The sequence below is a fragment of the Vanessa tameamea genome, chromosome 10 (assembly GCF_037043105.1).
Source record: "Vanessa tameamea isolate UH-Manoa-2023 chromosome 10, ilVanTame1 primary haplotype, whole genome shotgun sequence".
NCBI lineage: Eukaryota > Metazoa > Arthropoda > Insecta > Lepidoptera > Nymphalidae > Vanessa > Vanessa tameamea.
In genome coordinates this window covers 13,215,748-13,235,071 of record NC_087318.1, presented here as the reverse complement: position 1 = coordinate 13,235,071, position 19,324 = coordinate 13,215,748, and the positions used below count along the sequence as shown (strand labels likewise).

The 19,324-nt window shown below is 34.8% G+C and overlaps 1 protein-coding gene and 1 long non-coding RNA gene across 2 annotated transcripts in view; both read right to left on the bottom strand.

Moving 5' to 3' along the window:
• LOC113404272 (1-phosphatidylinositol 4,5-bisphosphate phosphodiesterase classes I and II) overlaps positions 1-19,324 on the bottom strand; it is a 90,533-nt gene that overhangs the window by 24,448 nt on the left and 46,761 nt on the right. The window contains exons 5-7 of the mRNA XM_064216052.1: positions 12,165-12,350; positions 11,285-11,476; positions 3,324-3,506 (exon numbers count right to left, since the gene is read on the bottom strand). Of these exons, the coding sequence (XP_064072122.1) occupies positions 3,324-3,506; positions 11,285-11,476; positions 12,165-12,350 (561 nt within the window). The remainder of the gene's footprint in view (positions 1-3,323; positions 3,507-11,284; positions 11,477-12,164; positions 12,351-19,324) is intronic.
• LOC135193474 (uncharacterized) lies at positions 790-1,592 on the bottom strand. The gene is made up of 2 exons (XR_010309254.1): positions 1,316-1,592; positions 790-964 (listed from the first exon to the last, which is right to left on the bottom strand). It is a non-coding gene; the product is annotated as an uncharacterized LOC135193474 (long non-coding RNA).

Genomic DNA, 19,324 nt, shown 5'->3' with positions numbered 1-19,324 from the left:
ACGAAAGAGAATACGAGGTCGAGGCTGACCATCGAAAGCTAATATCCCGAAATCAAAAAAACGTTACGAAAGCAATAAATACCGGCGGTAACCGATAAAAATAATATCGGACAAGCAGTTAACGCTCGCATAAAAACCGATTCAATAAAGCGAGCCCGTGTTTATGTTTACATCGCCGTCGCCCGCCGCGCCGCGGTAACGCGTATTTATATTAATACGTTACAGCATTACAATCGCATTATATGCGTTTGGAGATCTCGTTCGTTACAAAATGTAAAGATAACGGCACTGATAACGGATGCGACGTGACTGCGAACACGTGACCATGCGCACAAACTCGATAGTTAATATTATTAAGAAGCGGGATTCACGTAAACTACTGATCAGTACCCCTAGTACGAGTTTCAATACTTCATGCGTTAACAACGTATAAAACCATGATAACCGTCGAGCTACTCGAAATAGACTACACCACAATTTATATTTCCATCCCTACATATGTAGGTACATAAACTTTTTATTTCAATTAAACAATAAAGAGTTAATAGTTTTAATTTTCTGTTTTAATATACCCAATTATTGAAAAGGTATAAATAACAACAACATAGTATTTTACTAAGCAATAAGAGTGTTTTTGAAGTTGATTATTTATTAGAGTATTCCTAACAAATCACAATAGTGAAGAGTATTTATATATATGTATGTATAGATGTTTCTTTATGATACAAAATTTTTAAAACATTCTTAATTCAATTTCATTTTATAAAATAACAGGAACCATATATTCAATAAAGAGACAAATCCACTTTTTAGTATATTTATTGTTTGAATTAAATAAATAGGAAATTATGTAGAAATGTAGATTGCAGTTCAATGCATGGTCACTTGTTTTTTGGATGTTGTCTGCACCAAATCATCATTAATAGCGTATCTGCTCCAAATAAAGGATTGGTACACTGATAGCCTGAAAAATATATTTATTTTATTTTAAAATGATTACACTAAAGAATAATAGTTAATTAATAATACTATGCATGATCCCCATCATATCTTCAAAGCATTCTCAACTGCCATAAACCAATGAATATAAAAAAAAGTAAAGTATTTTTATTGTTTTTGAAAATAAGTACTCATTTAAACAATATACATATCACAATGATATCTTTTGTTTTAATATTTAGTTCTCTGATATACGCAAATTAATGACATTATGATAGTAAAATTAAATTCTTTTACACAATTATCATTTATTTTCAATGTAATTAAATAACGTGTTAGGATGCCATTTAAAAATAAATTTTAAATATAGACTCACCTTGCGTTTGTATCATATTTGTAAATATATTTAAAATAAATTAATATTTATTATTCATTTCTTTTTCAAATGTTAACACAAATACTTATTAACTTTTTTCTAAGGCAATTCTCAAGAAAATATGTTAGTTTAAAATACGGCTAATTGAAGATAAATTTCACCGCAGAATTCAAATTTGTTGCTTTTTATTGTTATAAAAGGCTACCATAACGGTTGTAGCTAGTCTTCAAGCATAATATTACCTCACACGCTTAATAGTTAATTTTTAAAATGTAGTTTCACTTGCTCTCAACTAACTAAATCAAGTGAGTTCAAACTCGATAAGAAATTAACGAAAACGTCAATTTACATGCGTAAATCTGTCAAAAGTGTTACTCGTACTACCAAAATGTCGAAAAACGCCCGTTATTTCGACTTCAAACTCGATAACGTTACTTATAAAAACTCGTACTATTGATTTTAGTTCCTCTGCGTTTACGCTTGGGGCGCTGATAGGATTTGTATGAAAAGAAAACCGAAACAAATTACTTGAAGTTAACTGTCAAACTCGTACTAAGGGTACTGGTCGATATGTAAGCACATCGTAATCGTATCGTAACTATTCGCAGTTAGAGTTGTACTCTAACCGCAGGGTAGTTTATAATTTCAAGTCGGACACAGGCTTTGAATTCAGTTAAATATTTAGTTTCCTTTTTATTTATTTTTAAAACACGCGGAGCCAAGTTAATTTGCCAAAAATCGGACCGAACAGAGTAATTGTGCCGGTCGTCCCGTGACTGCCACATTTTTTTATTTTGTTTATTCAAGTCTCAAACACAATTCTTGCGTTTAGACAAATGGGGAAAATTAACGTCAATTTGTGAAACCTCATTAAAATAAATGACATTCAATTTAGAATAAAAACGACGACTCACTTTTTGGAGATTTTTAGTTATAATAGAGGATACTTAGATGATACGTTCGAAACATTTAAGCCCCATCACCTTTATCTTAAAAGCCCTAACAACTGCGAAATTATATCACAAAAAGAATTCCACCGGCTCACTCACCATACCGATCGAACACAGCAAGACAGTGTTGATGTTTGCTGGTACAACAAATGGCGAGTGGATATCAGCACAGGCACGCCTACGTGTGCTCTAGTGCCATTACACTCAAACATGCATAAAAATCAACGGCACACAAATTGAAACTAATAAAATGTTCGATCCGTACAGACGCCGATATAAATACGAACTTGATATTTCTTATCTAAACGCTTGAGTCGTTAAAAACGACATGACTTAACAGTAATTTATCGGAGCAATGTTTGGAAAATTGGGAGCCGGCGTATAAAACCTACGAAACAGCTGATTAGGGGCGACCTCGCCGGCTTGTAATCGTAACAGGATTATCTTATGTATTACGTCTTGATTGTTAATTTTTAAAGGACGAATTCGATCAATAGTTGTTCGCGCGCACCTGCAGGATAGTCCTTCATATAAAGTGGTCAAAAACGTTATTTGTGATTGCTATTCAATGTATAGGTGCTTACAGACCCCTCGAGGTCAAGCAAAGTGCATACACCTCGTATACCTCGTCTTTCCGATGTGTGACGTCTCTGTATCTGCAGGTCCGCCTTGTCGGTACTACACTTTTATTTGAAACGTACATACTAGTCTATTTAATAACAGGTATTTGTAAAAACTAACTGCCTGGATAAATACAACCCACTCATTATATATTTAACCAAAAAACAGCAATATTTTGAATTCTTATGTTCCGGTTCAAAAAGTTAATGAGCCAATATACGAGTAACTACGGGTACAAGGAACTTAACATCTGAGTTTCCAAGGTTGGTGGCGCATTGACTATTCCGAGAAGGGTAATATTTTCAATGGCGCCATGTCCACACGCGATGGTGACCATTTACCATCAAGTGGGTCATTTGGTCAAGTGCCAAACAGTAAACGATACCTTACCTGACATGACTATTCTGCGTCTACGATATATGGAACAAGGCAATTACCTGCAACCCGCTAGAAGTCCCTGCCTGTAAATCTCCACACTTGACTTCCCCGTGATCTGGTGGCCCGTGAGGTACGTGTTGTGCGAGCTGTTGATGAAGTAGTGCGCGAGCGGCTGGTCCATGTCGTCACACAGGTCCAGTTTGTTCGGAGCCACTATTGGATTATCTTCCGACATTAGAAACCTATAAGCATTTACCTTGTTAGGAAGTGACCTCACGTTATAGACGGAGATATGTTTAAAGTTACTGTAACGATATCGACTTTGAATGCAGATGCAAGTCGAGTAGCTTTTACTCGAAATTGAATAAAAATATACTTTATTCAAATACACTCTTACAAGCTCTTTCGAGTCGTCATTTTACAAGATTATACTAAGCTAAACTTCCATCGGTTCACGGTATAAATTGTGCCGAGAACCGACAGAAAACTCAGCAGTTACTCGTTTCACCAATTAAATACTTAATTCACGACGGTGAGAACTACGTGGGAAACGGTGTGTTTGCATAATTTTACCGGTTAGCCTCAAAGGTACTTGAGGGTTGGAGGTTTCTCCATGATACTACTCCGATGCGGAATATAATCTCGGGTTAAAATTCACGTATGGTCCTTTATAACATTAGTAGTTTCGCCAGCAGCTCCACCCGCGCGAGAGGGGGAGGGCTGTCATTTCCTGTAACCCTGACGACGTATACGCAAAGTTTCATAATAATCCGTTGAGAAGATAAGACGTGACAGCGTAACGAACACACTCGCTTTTGCGTTTATATACACGTCGTTAATACAGCTCAATACTGCTCAATGGCGTACGAGTTGCCTATGTTGTGTTGTACAAGACGCGTTCGATACTGACCCCTTAGGCTATCGTCGACTCCTCGTAGCTCAAGCTCGATACCCATTTGTAGGGAAAACAGAAATACATTGAACTATTCAAAACAACATTACGCGCTAGTAGTCTAAAGATAATCAACAGTTTGTTGCGTTTTTGAATTATGAATTATGTTTGTAACTGACACGCCGCGACTACAATTGATTGACCGCAGCTAATTGATGTCACTGATACAGTTGACATCAATTAATATATCAATTGTAATTAAATCCGGAGCACTAAGCTCTTAAGGAGTATAATAAATAACTAAACGTTATTCGTAACATTTAAATCTGATTCTTTTAAAACAATTAATGGTTTTTCTTTAAAAAAAGGCGGGATAAGATGTGACATGTTACATACTATCTTACTATTAGTCTTGTAACATGACAACATATGAAATATACGAAGAGCATATAACGCAATAAACACCGCGGCTAGCCGTCTCCCAGTAAACAAACGCAAGCAAGGAGCACATAAACAATCCGGGTCGATGGTGTTTACGACCTTAATGTTATCAGAATTAAAATCACTATAGGGCACGTTTTAGTGATACTAACCCATCTTCGTAAGATTAAGATTGAATGCCATTCCTTGAAGTCATTACCATTAACTATCGCGTTCTCGGTGCGTCTGCCCAATTGACGCCCAGACTCTGTTCGGGCAGTTATTTCTTTATTTTAATAAACCTGTTGTTTGAGACATTTACGAGTCGTCTAAATAATGCAGAAACAAAAATATAGATTCCGCAAATGACATTTTTAATTAACAAAAGTACCGAATGAAAAGTAAAAATAACCTTGAAAAAAAATTAATTGTTTAATATATTTATAAAACAACTAGCTGTGCCCGCGACTTCGTTCGCGTAGTTGTCGGAAACACTATCATGATTATCGTTTGATTGCTCACGTTGGTTTTTGTTATTATAATCGTCAATAAGATTTAATAATATGTTTTACAGTACTTTAGCGTAGATTATATTTTTAGTTTTATTTTCTTGTGGTAGAAGAACATACTGATTTTGCCCGCAACCCGATCTTGACAACGCGACATATAGTTGGCCGTGTGAAAAGCAGTCTTGACGTAAATCGATTCCTACGTGTTTAAATGTTTGGCCCTGTGATTTATTAATGGTTACGGCAAAAGATAACTTAATGGGAAATTGAATTCTTTTAAAATTAAAAGGTAAATCATTTGGAATCATTGGGATGCGAGGTATAAGCACTGTTTGACCAACTGCCGGACCAGTCAAAACTGTTGCAACGATCACGTTATTGCGAAGGAATTTTATTTGAAGGCGGGTCCCGTTACATAAATTTGGTGGTTTAAGATTTCTGAGTAAAATTATCGCAGCACCTATTTTTAACTTCAGGGAATGTGGTGGAAGGCCGCTCGGGTTTAAAGAATTGAGAAACTCTTGTGGGTAATGGACAGCATCTTCTTGATCCATTACATTATCAATAGATGTGTAGGTAGTTATATCGCCTGGAAGTTTGGTTAAAATGAGGTCGTTAATTTCGTCAACGCTACTATTTCTCGCCGCCAATATTGCCCTTTGACACATCCATTGGTAATCTTTATTTTCTATTTCGACGATATTAGGGTAAACTTTTGATATTAAATCCTCTATGCTAGTCACTTTTTCTCCTAAATCGCGATCAATTTCAATTTTATTTTCAGAATGAGGTACTTTTCCATCTCCTATTAAAAGTAACTTTGAAGGAAAATTTGTACTTCCTCCCCCCAAATGTGCTCTCATATTCGTAGATAGTTTTAAGGTATGGACAAATTTCCATAACGGTGAACTTTTAAGGCAAGACCTTACAATGTCTGCTCTAGTTCCTCTTAAAATTACCGGTAAAGTTTGTCTAAATAAATTACCAACATCTGTGTTTTTATTGCTTATTGTTATACGGTCAATTATGACAACCCTTTTCTTAAACATAAAAGAAATATTGTACAATAGTGTACGATTGCGAATATTTTTTTTGTTAACAATTCGATGCAGGTGTATCGACATCTGGATGTAAGACAAAAGAAAAAGTCAATTGTAAATAAATAAATCACAAACAAAATTCATACTCTGCCAAAACAAACAAAACGTTCAACAGGAAATGTAATAGTAAATCTGAATGACTTTTCTTTGTCTTGGATTAGGTGAAAAGTTCATGAATTGTAATACCTGACGGTAGACACGTTTGCTTAAACACTCAATTTTGATTCCAATTTTCTGTCATTATATAGGACCACTATGTACGTATAGGGTTTAAAAAAACATCAAGAAGAAGTGTATTTATCGATAGACCAGATTTACAAATTTGGAGTATATCATATATTTACAAACCTACCTTGGCTGACACCGCCTCCAAAAATAACAATAATTTTAACTATAATATATTATCGTAATAACTTTGCTGACTTTTAAATAGTCTAAATATTTTTAATTTCATTTTACATAGTATAAATCTAAAAAATATTGTGATCATTGTTTGTTATTCATAGGTTTGTGTTAAGTTAGATTTAAAGTGGGTAGGTACATACTTATCTCCTTGCGTGGAAACACAGAACGTACCTACATATTGGTAAGTAGAATAAGTTACTTGATTATTAAGTTGTAGAATAATAAGCAATTATTTTTTACTTTTTAGAGCATATTATTTTTTTTCTCTTTTGAAGTCGGTTTTTTTTTGTCAAAATTTTTGTTTCTAAAAGATTCGGCCGAGTATCGCTAACGTGCTCCTTAGAATTGTTCCGTTCCCTTCCGTACCGTTACTTTGTCATGGATCCTATGCTCAGAGCCTTACCAAACTTTCACCATAGTACCCTTGAAGTATATCCTTTATAAAAAAAAAAGAATCATTAAAATTGGTTGGCACAATTTTGAGTTATTTACCTATTTATCGCGCACATACATAATGCACATTTAAGACTTATATCGTTTTCATAAGGATACCATCATCGTAACAGGATAAAATTAAAATGGGGCCCCACGGGAAGCACTACCTTTCAAACAAAAAAAAATTATCAAAATCCAGTGAAAAGTTATGAGGTAACAGACATATAAAAAAAAAAATACAGACGAATTGATAACCTCCTCCTTTTTGAAGTCGGTTGAAAACAAACAATATTAACTTAAACGTAATAAGATAAACAAACCGAACAATAAGAAGTTTAGATTGTTTCTCCTTTGGTGTTATTATTTCATAAGGTGATTATAGTACAACCGTGTTGAATATGCTTGAACGTAATAGAAATTACTTGAAATATTGAACTACTAATTTATTTGTGTAGTCATTTTAAACGATATTCACCTATTTGCTTATTTGCATAATTTATTTTCTCAGTGATGATTAATCTGCATCGGTGAAAGTATCGCTCGCCATTTTGAACTTTTTTACGTGTGTAATGTAATTTTTATACCTTATTTATACCGTGAAACGTTTGAATTGTTTACTTGCAAAGTACGAAGGAATGTTCATTGAAATTTTATCTTATATCGTAAGTTAAAACTACAGCAGATTATGATTTAAATGTAACCGATTTTAAACGATAAAAAATAATGAGCAAATAAGCTGATAACAAAACCTAATTTTGATAAATAATTTAACTATTAAGAATGTTAATTTTTTTAAGTCGTTATGTGCATTGCTACTTCGCAGAACTACACCGCGGGTGAGAGTGGCGAGCGCGGCGGCGGGGCTGACCCGCCTCCCCCTCAGCCGCCGCCGCGCCCCGCCTGCTAGCACACTCTTAACAAATAGACATATAGTGTCACGGACTTTTTTTTTATTATTAAAAGAGGAATATATCTTTCATACACATTTTTTGAGTAACTTAAAACGTTTATGCTGCGCACGCATCGAAAGTCCATAAATGTGAATAATTTTCCCCGTTTTTGCAACATTTCTCACTGTCGCTGCGCTCCTATTGGTCGCAGCGTAATGTTATATAGCCTAAAGCCTTCCTCTATAATTGGACTATTCAACAAAAAAAGAATTTTTCAAATCGGACCAGTAGTTCCTGAGATTAGCGCGTTTAAACAAACAAACAAACAAACTCTTCCGCTTTATATATTAGTATAGATTAGTTTTATAAATGAGAACAGAACCATAAAAAAGCGCAGAAAATATATCAAATTCAAATTACGTAATTTCAGAACTTGCGAAATAAAATAATTAATTTGAGACCATGCTTAATATATTTGTAAATATTTTTATTTTTGTTTCTTGGCGTGTTGGGATTTATTACTATGAAATCACATACCGCGTCACTCTGAGGTGAAGTTAACCATATTTTAATGGTAGCTTATGCTCTAGAAGGTAAAACAGTTACTTGGTGGTAGGGCTTTAGGCTTCTTATGAGCCCCTCTGGGAAGGTATCACCGACTCATCTCATATTCTACCGACAAGAAACAATACTAAGTGTTGTTTTGTTCTGATCGGAAGGGTGAGTGAACCAGTGTCACTTAATTCCAAAGGTCGGTGGCGTATTGACAATGTAAGGAATAATTATTTTACGGCGCAAATGTCCGTGGGCGGTGGTGATCACCTACTCTCAGGTGGCCGCCTTGCTCATCCGCCTACCTGCAGTTTAAAATAATAAGTCCAGTTCATAGCCTGTGTAGCTACTTGTTGCTTCTTCGTAGTCAGTTAAAAATTAAGTTACGTTTCTGATATTCTACGAAGCTTCGAGTATTCATCGCCGGCGTTCGAACGCGGAGTGGCGGGTGTATGTGTGATGTGTATATCAGTCGCCGTTCTACTTCTAGTATCAACATGCGCGCGGCGGTGTTTACTCAATGTAGCATTCTTGCTTACTTTTGCCCACCGACGGCGGCGGAGGATCGTCATAATCTATATTTCGTAGCGTTCGATTGATGTATTGGTGTATGCGACACACTTCATTTGTTTAACTTCTGATGTGGTATTTCTATTGGAATATAATTTTCTACATTAAATATACGTACATATTAAGTATACTAATATGATCGTATATTTTAGACAATGCAGCACGAGCACAGTCAACAAATCAATATAAGTGTTTTATATCAAAAATATTTATTTATTTTTTCATCACGAACGCGCGATGTATATTAACTATTATATATTACCTCTTATATAACTTAAATTGTTTCCGGCTGACTCGGTGAGGTTAAGCTTGGTCGTAATTTCAGGCAAATCAAATCAAATCAAATCAAAAATCTTTATTCAATATAGAAGTGTTTACACTTGCTTATTGATTGTCAAAAATCTACCACCGGTTCGGAATTTAGCACCTCGGACCTGAGAAGAACCGGCGAAAGAAACTCAGCGGGAAAAGAAGTAAGTATGACCACCGCTAAAGTGAAACTAACTTATACACAAACGAAAATTTAAAATATAAACTATTTCTTTGCAGAGAATAGTTTAATAAGACTGGTGAATCGATAATTTACTGAGAGACATTTTATTTTTAGTGATTTCTTCTATTCGATGTTACTATATCACACACATATATATAATAAAGTAACTAAAATAAATTTACAATCGCCGATCCCTAAGATATCGTATCGAGCTCGTCTCGCAACGTAGGTGACTATCTATACATATAGTCAAATCGTAACCAAACGAAATCTGTACATAGAAGATATTTGAGAAACAATAGTACTGCGGGTATTTATTAAAGCAGTAGATCACAAAAAAGTGATTTTTAGATTTTTTTTCTGTTTGTGAGATGTTATGAAACCGGGGCTGATGAGGTTAAAACCTTTTTAAAGAGTTCCAGTACTGTTAGATCATCCCTTTGCATTTGAAAATAAATATACTGGTGCGGCGGAGATGATTTTATGTTTACGACCCGGTTCCTTCTCATTCCAAAAAAAAATCAATTACTTTTAAGCGAGTCCAGTGCACACGACTAGCTTTCTGTGACTCTTGTGGCTCTGTCGCGTGTTCGCAACTACAAAAAAAAATTTGCTATAATCCCCGACGACACTACGTGTAATATCGTGTAATATTCAGTATGCAGTTAGACAAATACTTATTGGGAACTACAACGTCACGACAGACTCAAAGATACACAGATATGTCAACCACATAATACTTCTACTTTTGAGCCTAAAAATCACGCGAACGGAGTCGCGGGCCAGCTAGTGGTATGTGTCCATGTGTCACGGCGACCCGCGGCGGTGACGCGGTGCACGAAATTACAAATCAATTACATTTTCTTAAGAGTTAAAGAAACATTTAGTTTCTGATTCTACGTTATTTAATACGTTATAGCACAACTTTAAAAACAAATATTTTGTACAAAAGCAGGACTTAATGGTAAAAAGCATTAGTCGTAGACACGAGCTAATTTTAGCAATAGCTAAGTGCAACGCGGACGTTCGTCGATACGCAAAATAATAAAATAACATCTCTACCACATAACATTGTTTTATTTACAGGACATCGACCTTTTAAATATCTGCGATCAGATGTTTAAAATCTCACCAAAAGCATAATACAGATACCTCGAGGTAAAGTCGAAGCACTGCGTTATCATATATGTTGAATGATCAACCGCACAATAATGAATTTATATGACTAATAAATGTTCAGTCAACATAGCGCTAGTTTTCTTTAATTAGATTTTTTCTAAAGTAACGAATATTTAAGCGAGGAGACCAATTATTTTTGCGTTCTACGATGCAAGACAATTTTTAGTTGTAATTAGTCGGCGGAAAGAGTTACCACTGAGTCCCTTGCATTTTTTCGCGACTGAATCTACATTCCGAGCGGCTGGTGGCTTAAAGGCTAATTAAATCAACGAAATGACTATGAATGACACGAACGTTGAAAAGTGCTCGTTAGAGATTACTTGATTAAAGTATATTTTATAGGATTGTATTTAATTCCAACTCTTAAACACTTTCAAGTCGAATCTTGCAATTAAATTTTAAATCAGTTCCAGTCGACCGATTGAGCTGAAATTTTGAAAACAGAGAACACAGTCTCGATTCTGATGATAAGTAACTTAATTACTAAATTTAATTAAAAAGGTGTGTTTCGAAAGATATTAATAATAAAATGAATAATGAAAATCGTATATTATGTAAAAAATTCACAAAGATACCTTAAAAATCCGTCGAACGTTAATTGCGAGCGCTGCTGGTGATATTTGTTGTGCTCGTAAGCCTTTATAAGGTCTCTGGCTCGCTGAATATCGGCGTAAGGATGAAGAATTTCATTTAAACGTGGATCCCTTTGTACGTCGTTGAGGAAATCGACCAATTGGTTGGCCGACAAGTACGGCTTCCCGTCGGTGCTGCAACAAATATTCTGAATAATTGATAATCCTCGCGGAATGTTTTGAAATTTAAAATTGTGCTCCCTCGTATCTCTGCGTAGTTCGTGCTGAACTAGTTTCTTCTTATAAAGTATTTTATTTTAGTCATCGTTATATTCTCTTTTTTATTTGATTAAAACAATGCTTTAGCAATACTTTCCGCCAGTAGCAAAATGATAGTGCTGGTTGTAGCTATTGCGATTCTAATTTAGAGCAGCAGCAGGTACATTGTTAAGATTAAATATTAATCAACATACAAAAGGTATTTTTATACAAAACAAGTAATCACGGACCAGTCCAGTCGACAGGATTTTGTCGTCCGAGAAGCGGACGGACCAGGGGTAATGAAATATGGGAAGCGTACGTCTAATCAGTCTCGACGGCGACGTCCCCTTCTGCGAGCCGGGAGGACTATTAGCAAAGGGAAACGAGACTAATCATTAATTTTGCCGTAATACTCTCGAAATTACGCAATCAGTCATTTGAGTAAAATGAACTTCTGTAATTTTACCGAATCGTTTATGAAATATCTACTTGTTCTTTCTTAGTAGAAGGCGCGAGACGGTGCCGGCATAGCGTTAGGCAAGATTACGTGATTACAAGTAAATCGATTATCGTTTCGTTTTGCTTTCGTATTGTATATCTATCGATTCATAAATGGACTTACAGATTATTAAAGATCTTCTGAACTTCCGTTCGCTGGGTGAGGCTTTTGTAGAAGGCAAAGAAATCCTCAAACTGGAACTTGGATTGGCTGATGGTGTCGTTCTTCCCCGTCGGCAGCCCCGACTCGCTCAGCGCTTTCTCGACCCGCTTCTTATCTTCCTTGTTTTGTGCGAACAGGCGGACGATGCTGGCGGAAAATTTCTTGTATAAATCATTTAATACTTGTTTATAAAATTAACCACATCCACTAGAATTGGCGCAAAATAAAATAAGAAACTAAGTATTTTTGTGTTTCGGTTTGAAGGGAGAACATCTCAGCTCTCAAGGTCGGGGGCGCATTGAAATGATGTAAGGAATGGTTAATATTTTTACGGCGCCAATGTCCATAAAGGGTGGTGACCACTCAGCAAAATGTAGCCCATTTGCCTGCCTACCTATTACTTGAAGTAAATATTAACTGAATTATCTTTTAAGGGAAATTTTATATCTATTTGAAAACTGGCCAATAAGTCATCGAATGGTACGAACAGGTAATATCCTTTACACCATATACTCATATATGTCACCGAGAACCCTTATAAGGTATAATTTATTCTCGGTTTCCGTAATTAAACGGGAACTTCTCACACAGTAACGATATTATATATTTATTGTTCAAAAAGTTATATTGAATGAAGATACATGAGCGAATGGTTTTTGAAAAGTAAAACAATTTTATTTAAAGCTATAAACATTTTAGTTAAAATCGATGATATTGCCAGAAATAAAAAACCCTTTTATTTTAAAATAGTAAGATGAATATAGCAAAGGATAACATTTTAGATCCAAATAAGGAAAACAAGTTGGCTTTAAAAACGTCCCCATGTGTACCTTTCACCCGCCAGCCTATCAGCCTGCCATCGGGGAAATCCTTTTTAAATCGAGCTTAGGTAAATCTACCAGTTAACATTTGCATGCGGATTGATGTGACACCGAAGCGGATACGTTGGATAAAATATTAAGGGTTTATGATCGTTAAAATATTCTTATATGAAAAATATTTATAAAAATATAAAAATTGAGTACTTAAGACCATGTCAAGTAATACAATCGTAATAATTGCTGAAATTTTCAATATCTCTCGTCACACATAAAACATACCAGAAGTAGGCAGTAACTCTAGAACACGTTAATCAGAGGAAATACTAATCCGAATGAAAACAATATTTTCCTGAACGATTTTAAGTATATAGGGGGTTTATATCATAATAAAATCACAATTAAAGTATGAAACAGGCATTTATAGTCCAACCGCGGTTAAAACCACAAAGCACAGCTAGTTAAAAATTCAAACAATAAGCAGTATCGTTTCATAGTCTTTCATTTGAAACAAAAAGCCCTTTTCCTTAAAACCTCTCCTTAACACTTATTGAAACAGCAATATACACCAATAACGAATTTATATATGCTACGAACCATCAACGCTACGAATCTCGTAGTAAGCAATGCTACAAACTTAATTGTCTACGAAGTTACCTCGGTAGCGAGGGGCTGTAATTGTGTCTAATTGTAAATTGCACATTGCCGTTTGCTGAGTGACTTCGACGGCAGGTTTATTCCAGAAGTCTGCTTATTAGAAGACTAAGCTTAATTTCTGATTAAAATTTATTTCGTATTCGGTGGTAAATAACCACATCGTCAGGATATCCCCCTCTGGCGGGCGAGTGTAACATTGCAGCAGCGGGGTGAAGTGAGCTCCTCAAAAAAGAGAAGCTTTGCCCAGCAGGGGGACAGTTCTAGTATTTTACTTTAAATGGTATTATTCACGTAGGTGTTTATTATATATCGAGACCGGATAAGAACCGGCGAGAATCTTAAGACTTTTTCGTTTTTACTAATGAAATACACGGTCGACTAATTAGACATTACTATATACATTAATTAAAAAAATAAAATATAACAATACAAACAAATAAAAAAATTATACATTAATACTTGGATATCATTTGTATTACATTAAAAATTGTCTTTAACTTAAAAATATTGCTTTAAGTAGATACTATTATTATTCATAGTCACTGGCTCCTCTCGATATAACTTTTATCGAGATCTATGATGGAGATTTAAAGTATGGAGGCTTTAAAATAAGGTTTATCCGAAGCGAATTTAAAGTGAAACTATTTAACACTAAAAAATAAGATCGTTTACTCGTTTGAGTAATACATCGACTAAGTTTACGAATAATTTCATCTCAGTTTATTGTTATTTCTTACCAAACCCGAGATTTTATCGATTTACAGCGCGTGGACGAAAACTTTGTGATCGATATAATATATTGTACGCGCGAGTGGACTGTAGTTAAGGAAAAAGGGGAGTTGTTACCTCAAAACTGGGCTCTGACTTATGAAGACACGTTCTTCTGGGAGCGCTCCCTTGGTCTTCATTCACTCGAAGAACACACCTAAGGGTTGGGTGACATTACAGGAGAAGGATAAGTCCGTTACACAAGCTAATTTCAAAAGCGCGGCGCACTCACACAACACACGTTACCGCGGCTCACACGAGAAGGGAAGAGAAAAAGGAAGTACGTCATACGTCAAATCATTCCATAGACAAATATTGCCGTTTAAATGTACGCATAAACCTAAATACGATACATATATTTTATTTAAAATCTATAAATTTCTAATACATTTATCAACAAGCGGTCAACGAATAAAATACTACTAAGGTATACTAAGGTATCCGCTTCTATAATAAAATTCCGCAGACATTTTTAACTTTGCCGTTTCATAGATTCAAGTCAATTGTAAAAAATACATTGGTAAAGAAAGCATATTATTCGATACAAGAGTATATGATAAAAAAGCGCGGAGTTAATGCTTGTTGAGTTCCAGGCAGGAGACATAACATACATATATAATTGTATTTAACTAACATGACTGTATTTTTAGATATTGAAAAAGAGCAACTACTGAGTTTTTTGCCGGTTCTTCTCGGTAGAATCTACATTCCGAACCGGTGGTAGCTTTACTTTAAATAGTTTGTTTAATGACGATTCAAAAGTGCTTGTAAAAGCCTACTTGAATAAAGTATATTTTGATTTTGGTTATATACCAATATGAACACATTCAATTAACACGGTGCACTCAGATCGGTTTACACAATGATGGTCGGACAGAAAGGAGCCATCCGCCTTCCCGCGGACGAAAGCTGGTTTGCTTCACTTGTTTTGTTAAACGATAAAAACGGGCGTTGGCGTTACTGCGTTTTGAAAATTTATTTAATAAATCAATTAACGCTTTTCTTTGACAAATGAAGCATTAAATCAGAGGTTGTGAATACAAAAAAAAGTTCACCTTTCTTCAAAGAATATTTCCGAGCTTATATACATTTCATTGTATAATATGTATATTATCGGTAAAGTATAAAATAAATATAATGTATATGATTATTGCAAAAATAAATACGGATTTTTAGCAGTTTAGTTATATTGCAAAACGACGACACTTAACGTAACAGCCTATTTAACTAAAATATATTAATTATTCCATTCAGATAGGTATGTACTCACTATTATCTTTTATATACTTATAAAATAACATTTCCTGACTGACTGATTAATCATCGCCGAGCGTAAACTATTAAAGTTACGGACATGAAATTTGGTGAGTAGAATCTTCTTATTGAGTAGACACCCACTAAGGAAGGAATTTTGGAAATTCTATCCCTAAGGGGGTGAAATAGGGTTAGAAATTTGTATGGAGGTCCGTCATTTTTTAAGTTTGAACCATGAAACTTTATTTTTGGGATACTGATTAAAATGAGCAGATACGTATTTAAGCGTTTTCTGTATATTCTTCCCTAAGCGGTGAAATACACACCAATGTTGGATACAAAGAGGTCTTAAATTAACGTAATATTTTAAGTTAATCTCTAAATATATTCAACTTCCACGCGAACAAAGCCGCGGGCAACAGCTAGTTATAACTAAATGTTCCGGTTTCACTAACGTTATTTTAACGCCAAACACGTTTCACAAGGACCACGGTTCCCATCGTAGTGGACGACAAATATTCGAAAATTATTTTAGTGAAAAAGTGAAAATTTAGTGTGCATTTCAATGTAAACATTAGTGTTTTTATACACTATTGGAAACTTCTTGACTATATCATTTAGTTTTTATTTAATGATATATGCAGGCGGACGGACAAATGATTTGGGATCTAAGATATTATGTCCCTTGTGCCTGTAGTTGTGAGTCGAAATGAAATGCAACAACACTGTATATTGCTGTTTAGTGGCAGAACATCTGATGAGTTACCCTACTGCTAGTTTTCAAAGTACATTGAAGCGTTAACAAAAGTTTTTCATTTATATTTAAGGGACTTGTTAGTTATTTGATGAATGTAATTCCTTCTTTTATTTTATTACATACTAGTTAGATTTCGATAGTAGTTCAAATCAAATTTAGAAGAAGTTTCAACTGATTAGTCGGAAATACGTTTTTACATATTTTTTAATAATATTTACACTCCTACAAAAACCATATCGAATCAACGGGAGAGTTTTTACTTTTAACAGCCATTATCGCAGCGACTAACTGCATAGACTCGCCAGCTCGTAAATAAATGAATTGAGAAAGAATACAAAAAGCTACTTAACGTAGGATAACCTATACTAATGAAATACGAATTTATAACCTACTGCGGACATATTCATATAAAAAACCATAAATATTGTTGTAGTTTACGATAATGGTATGGTAATACGTGGACATTTAGGGACGTTAGGATTATACTTTTCACGACTGAGTCTATTTGTAAAATACGTATTTTATTCAGCAAATAAAAATGAAAAATGTTTCACGTATAATAACGTTGTATGACAGCATCGTCGTAATGTTACACATCAAATAACCAAATTCAAATTTGAATCAGAAAGTTCCTCGTGTCTCTCAACTTGTTAAAGCTCAGTTCCCACTGTCAGCAATGTATGGACGGTGTAAAGTTGGTAGACCAGAAATCATAAATCATCTATGATTTCTGCTGTACCAACCAAGGATCAAGATTATTATCAACAATGATTTAAAACATATATGAATTAAAAAAAGTGTGTATAGTATTTAATAAGACACCGTAGGCTTATCGATCAATAGATTTCAAATAAATATGAAATATACTAAAACATAAAATCCATGGAAATAATTTTAAACAATTATACATATTTTAAACACTGATCCATCTTCATTAGAATCATTTGAAATATGAAACTCGAACGAACATTAAGTGTAAAATCTTCATCCCACCATAAACATTTTCATGTCTTTTCATGAAAGCTTCTAACTCTATACGCTATAACTACAAGACCTAACTTCACAAACTCTACACCTTAGTCAAAATATGTGTGTGAGTTAGAAGCATGGCTCGAGAATAGGTAGGTAGTACTTTGCACTTAGCTTAGCTCGTCATGGCGGAGGCCCTGCCGTGCCACCAGATCCGCAATTAAAGTAACTGAATTTTGTGTACACAAAACGTCTAATCTTAGCAATTGGACCAGAGATTACTTTATTTATTTATTGACGAACGCAAACACTCGGACAGCTGCAACAGCTCGCCAGAACAAGAACAAAGTTAACATAAAGTCGTTTAAGGTATCCGAAGTTGTTCGATCGATGAAACGAAATAGCCGGAGTCGGCAGTGGTGTGTTGTTTACAGACGGCCGCCTGTGACGATGCCACAAAAGCTATTCAAACGGATAACTCTTTTTAAACGGCTGACTGTCCACATAACTTTTTTTGTTTCAACTAAAACTAGTTTAGTTACAATAAACTTCAAGCTGAATGCGGAATGATAGTATGCAAAATACGAGGCCTTATTTATGTTTAAACTTTTATTTGTTGTTTGTAAAAGTACAGAAAAGTCCGGAGACTAGTCAATCCAGTGAGGAACAGTAACAATTTATTTTGTCATTTTTGTCTGGCATAGTACTTTCTCATCTGAAAATCTATTTTTAAAAAGTTTCTTAGTATTGATCAGCCATCGCAAGTGTGATTAATCCATATATATAAAATAACAAGTCCTGACTGACTGATTCATCACCGCCGAGCGTAACTATTAAAGTTACGGCCTTGAAATTTGGTGAGTAGGATCTTTTTATTGAGTAGACACTCACTAAGAAAGGCATTTTGGAAACTCAACCCCTAAGAGGGTGAAATAGGGGTAGAACGTTTTAAGCGTACGTACGTACGTAGTCATTGCGTATAGGTTAGTCTGGAAGTCCGTCATTTTTTAAGGTGAACATTAAACTTTATTTTTAGGATAATGGTTGAAAATGTGTAGATACGTATTTAAGCATTTATGCATTTTCTACCCCTAAAAGGGTGAAATAATGGTTGAAAATTTGTATGGAAGTCCGTTAGTTTTTAAGTTAGTAACACGAAACTTTGTTTTTGGGATACTAATTAGAAATAAGTTGATATGTATTTAAGCGTTTCTAGATAATCTACCCATAGGGGTTGACATTTCTTATGTAGGTTAGTCTGGAAAGTCGTCATTGAAGTTAGATACATTAATCTTTATTTTTAGCTACTGATGAGAAATGAGTGGTGACTGGATATTCTATCCCTAAGGGTTGAATTTAAGACCTTAAAAATTATGCAACGGCACCAGACTAATGTTAAGGGTTCTCATAGGTTATAGTTATCATTGTACTAAAGGAGAAATAGTGTATATTCCACGAATATCTTTGATACCATCAGTAAACCCCTTTAATTTCAAGAGAGTACAATTCGCGTTTAAAGTATGTTTCACCATGACAATTAATAAAGTACAACGTCAAATTTCTAAAATGGCCGGAGCAGATATAAGAGAATACTGTTTGTCATATGGACAACTCTACAGTCTGTTCGAGAGTGAGCTCTGTAAGCAGTCTGGTGTATCTAGCCCACGAAAGTCGACACACACACCACAGATGAAGTCTTAAATTAACGTAATATTTTAAATTATTCTGTAATATAACCAATTTCCAAGCGAGCAAAGCCGCGGGCAACAACTAGTAATGTATATGAATCAAAATGATTATGGGAAAATGTACGCAGGTACGTTATTTTAACGCGCTGACCGGCTAAGATCGTGAAACAAACTAAAAATCTAATATAAATATTCAATACAAAGTAAGGC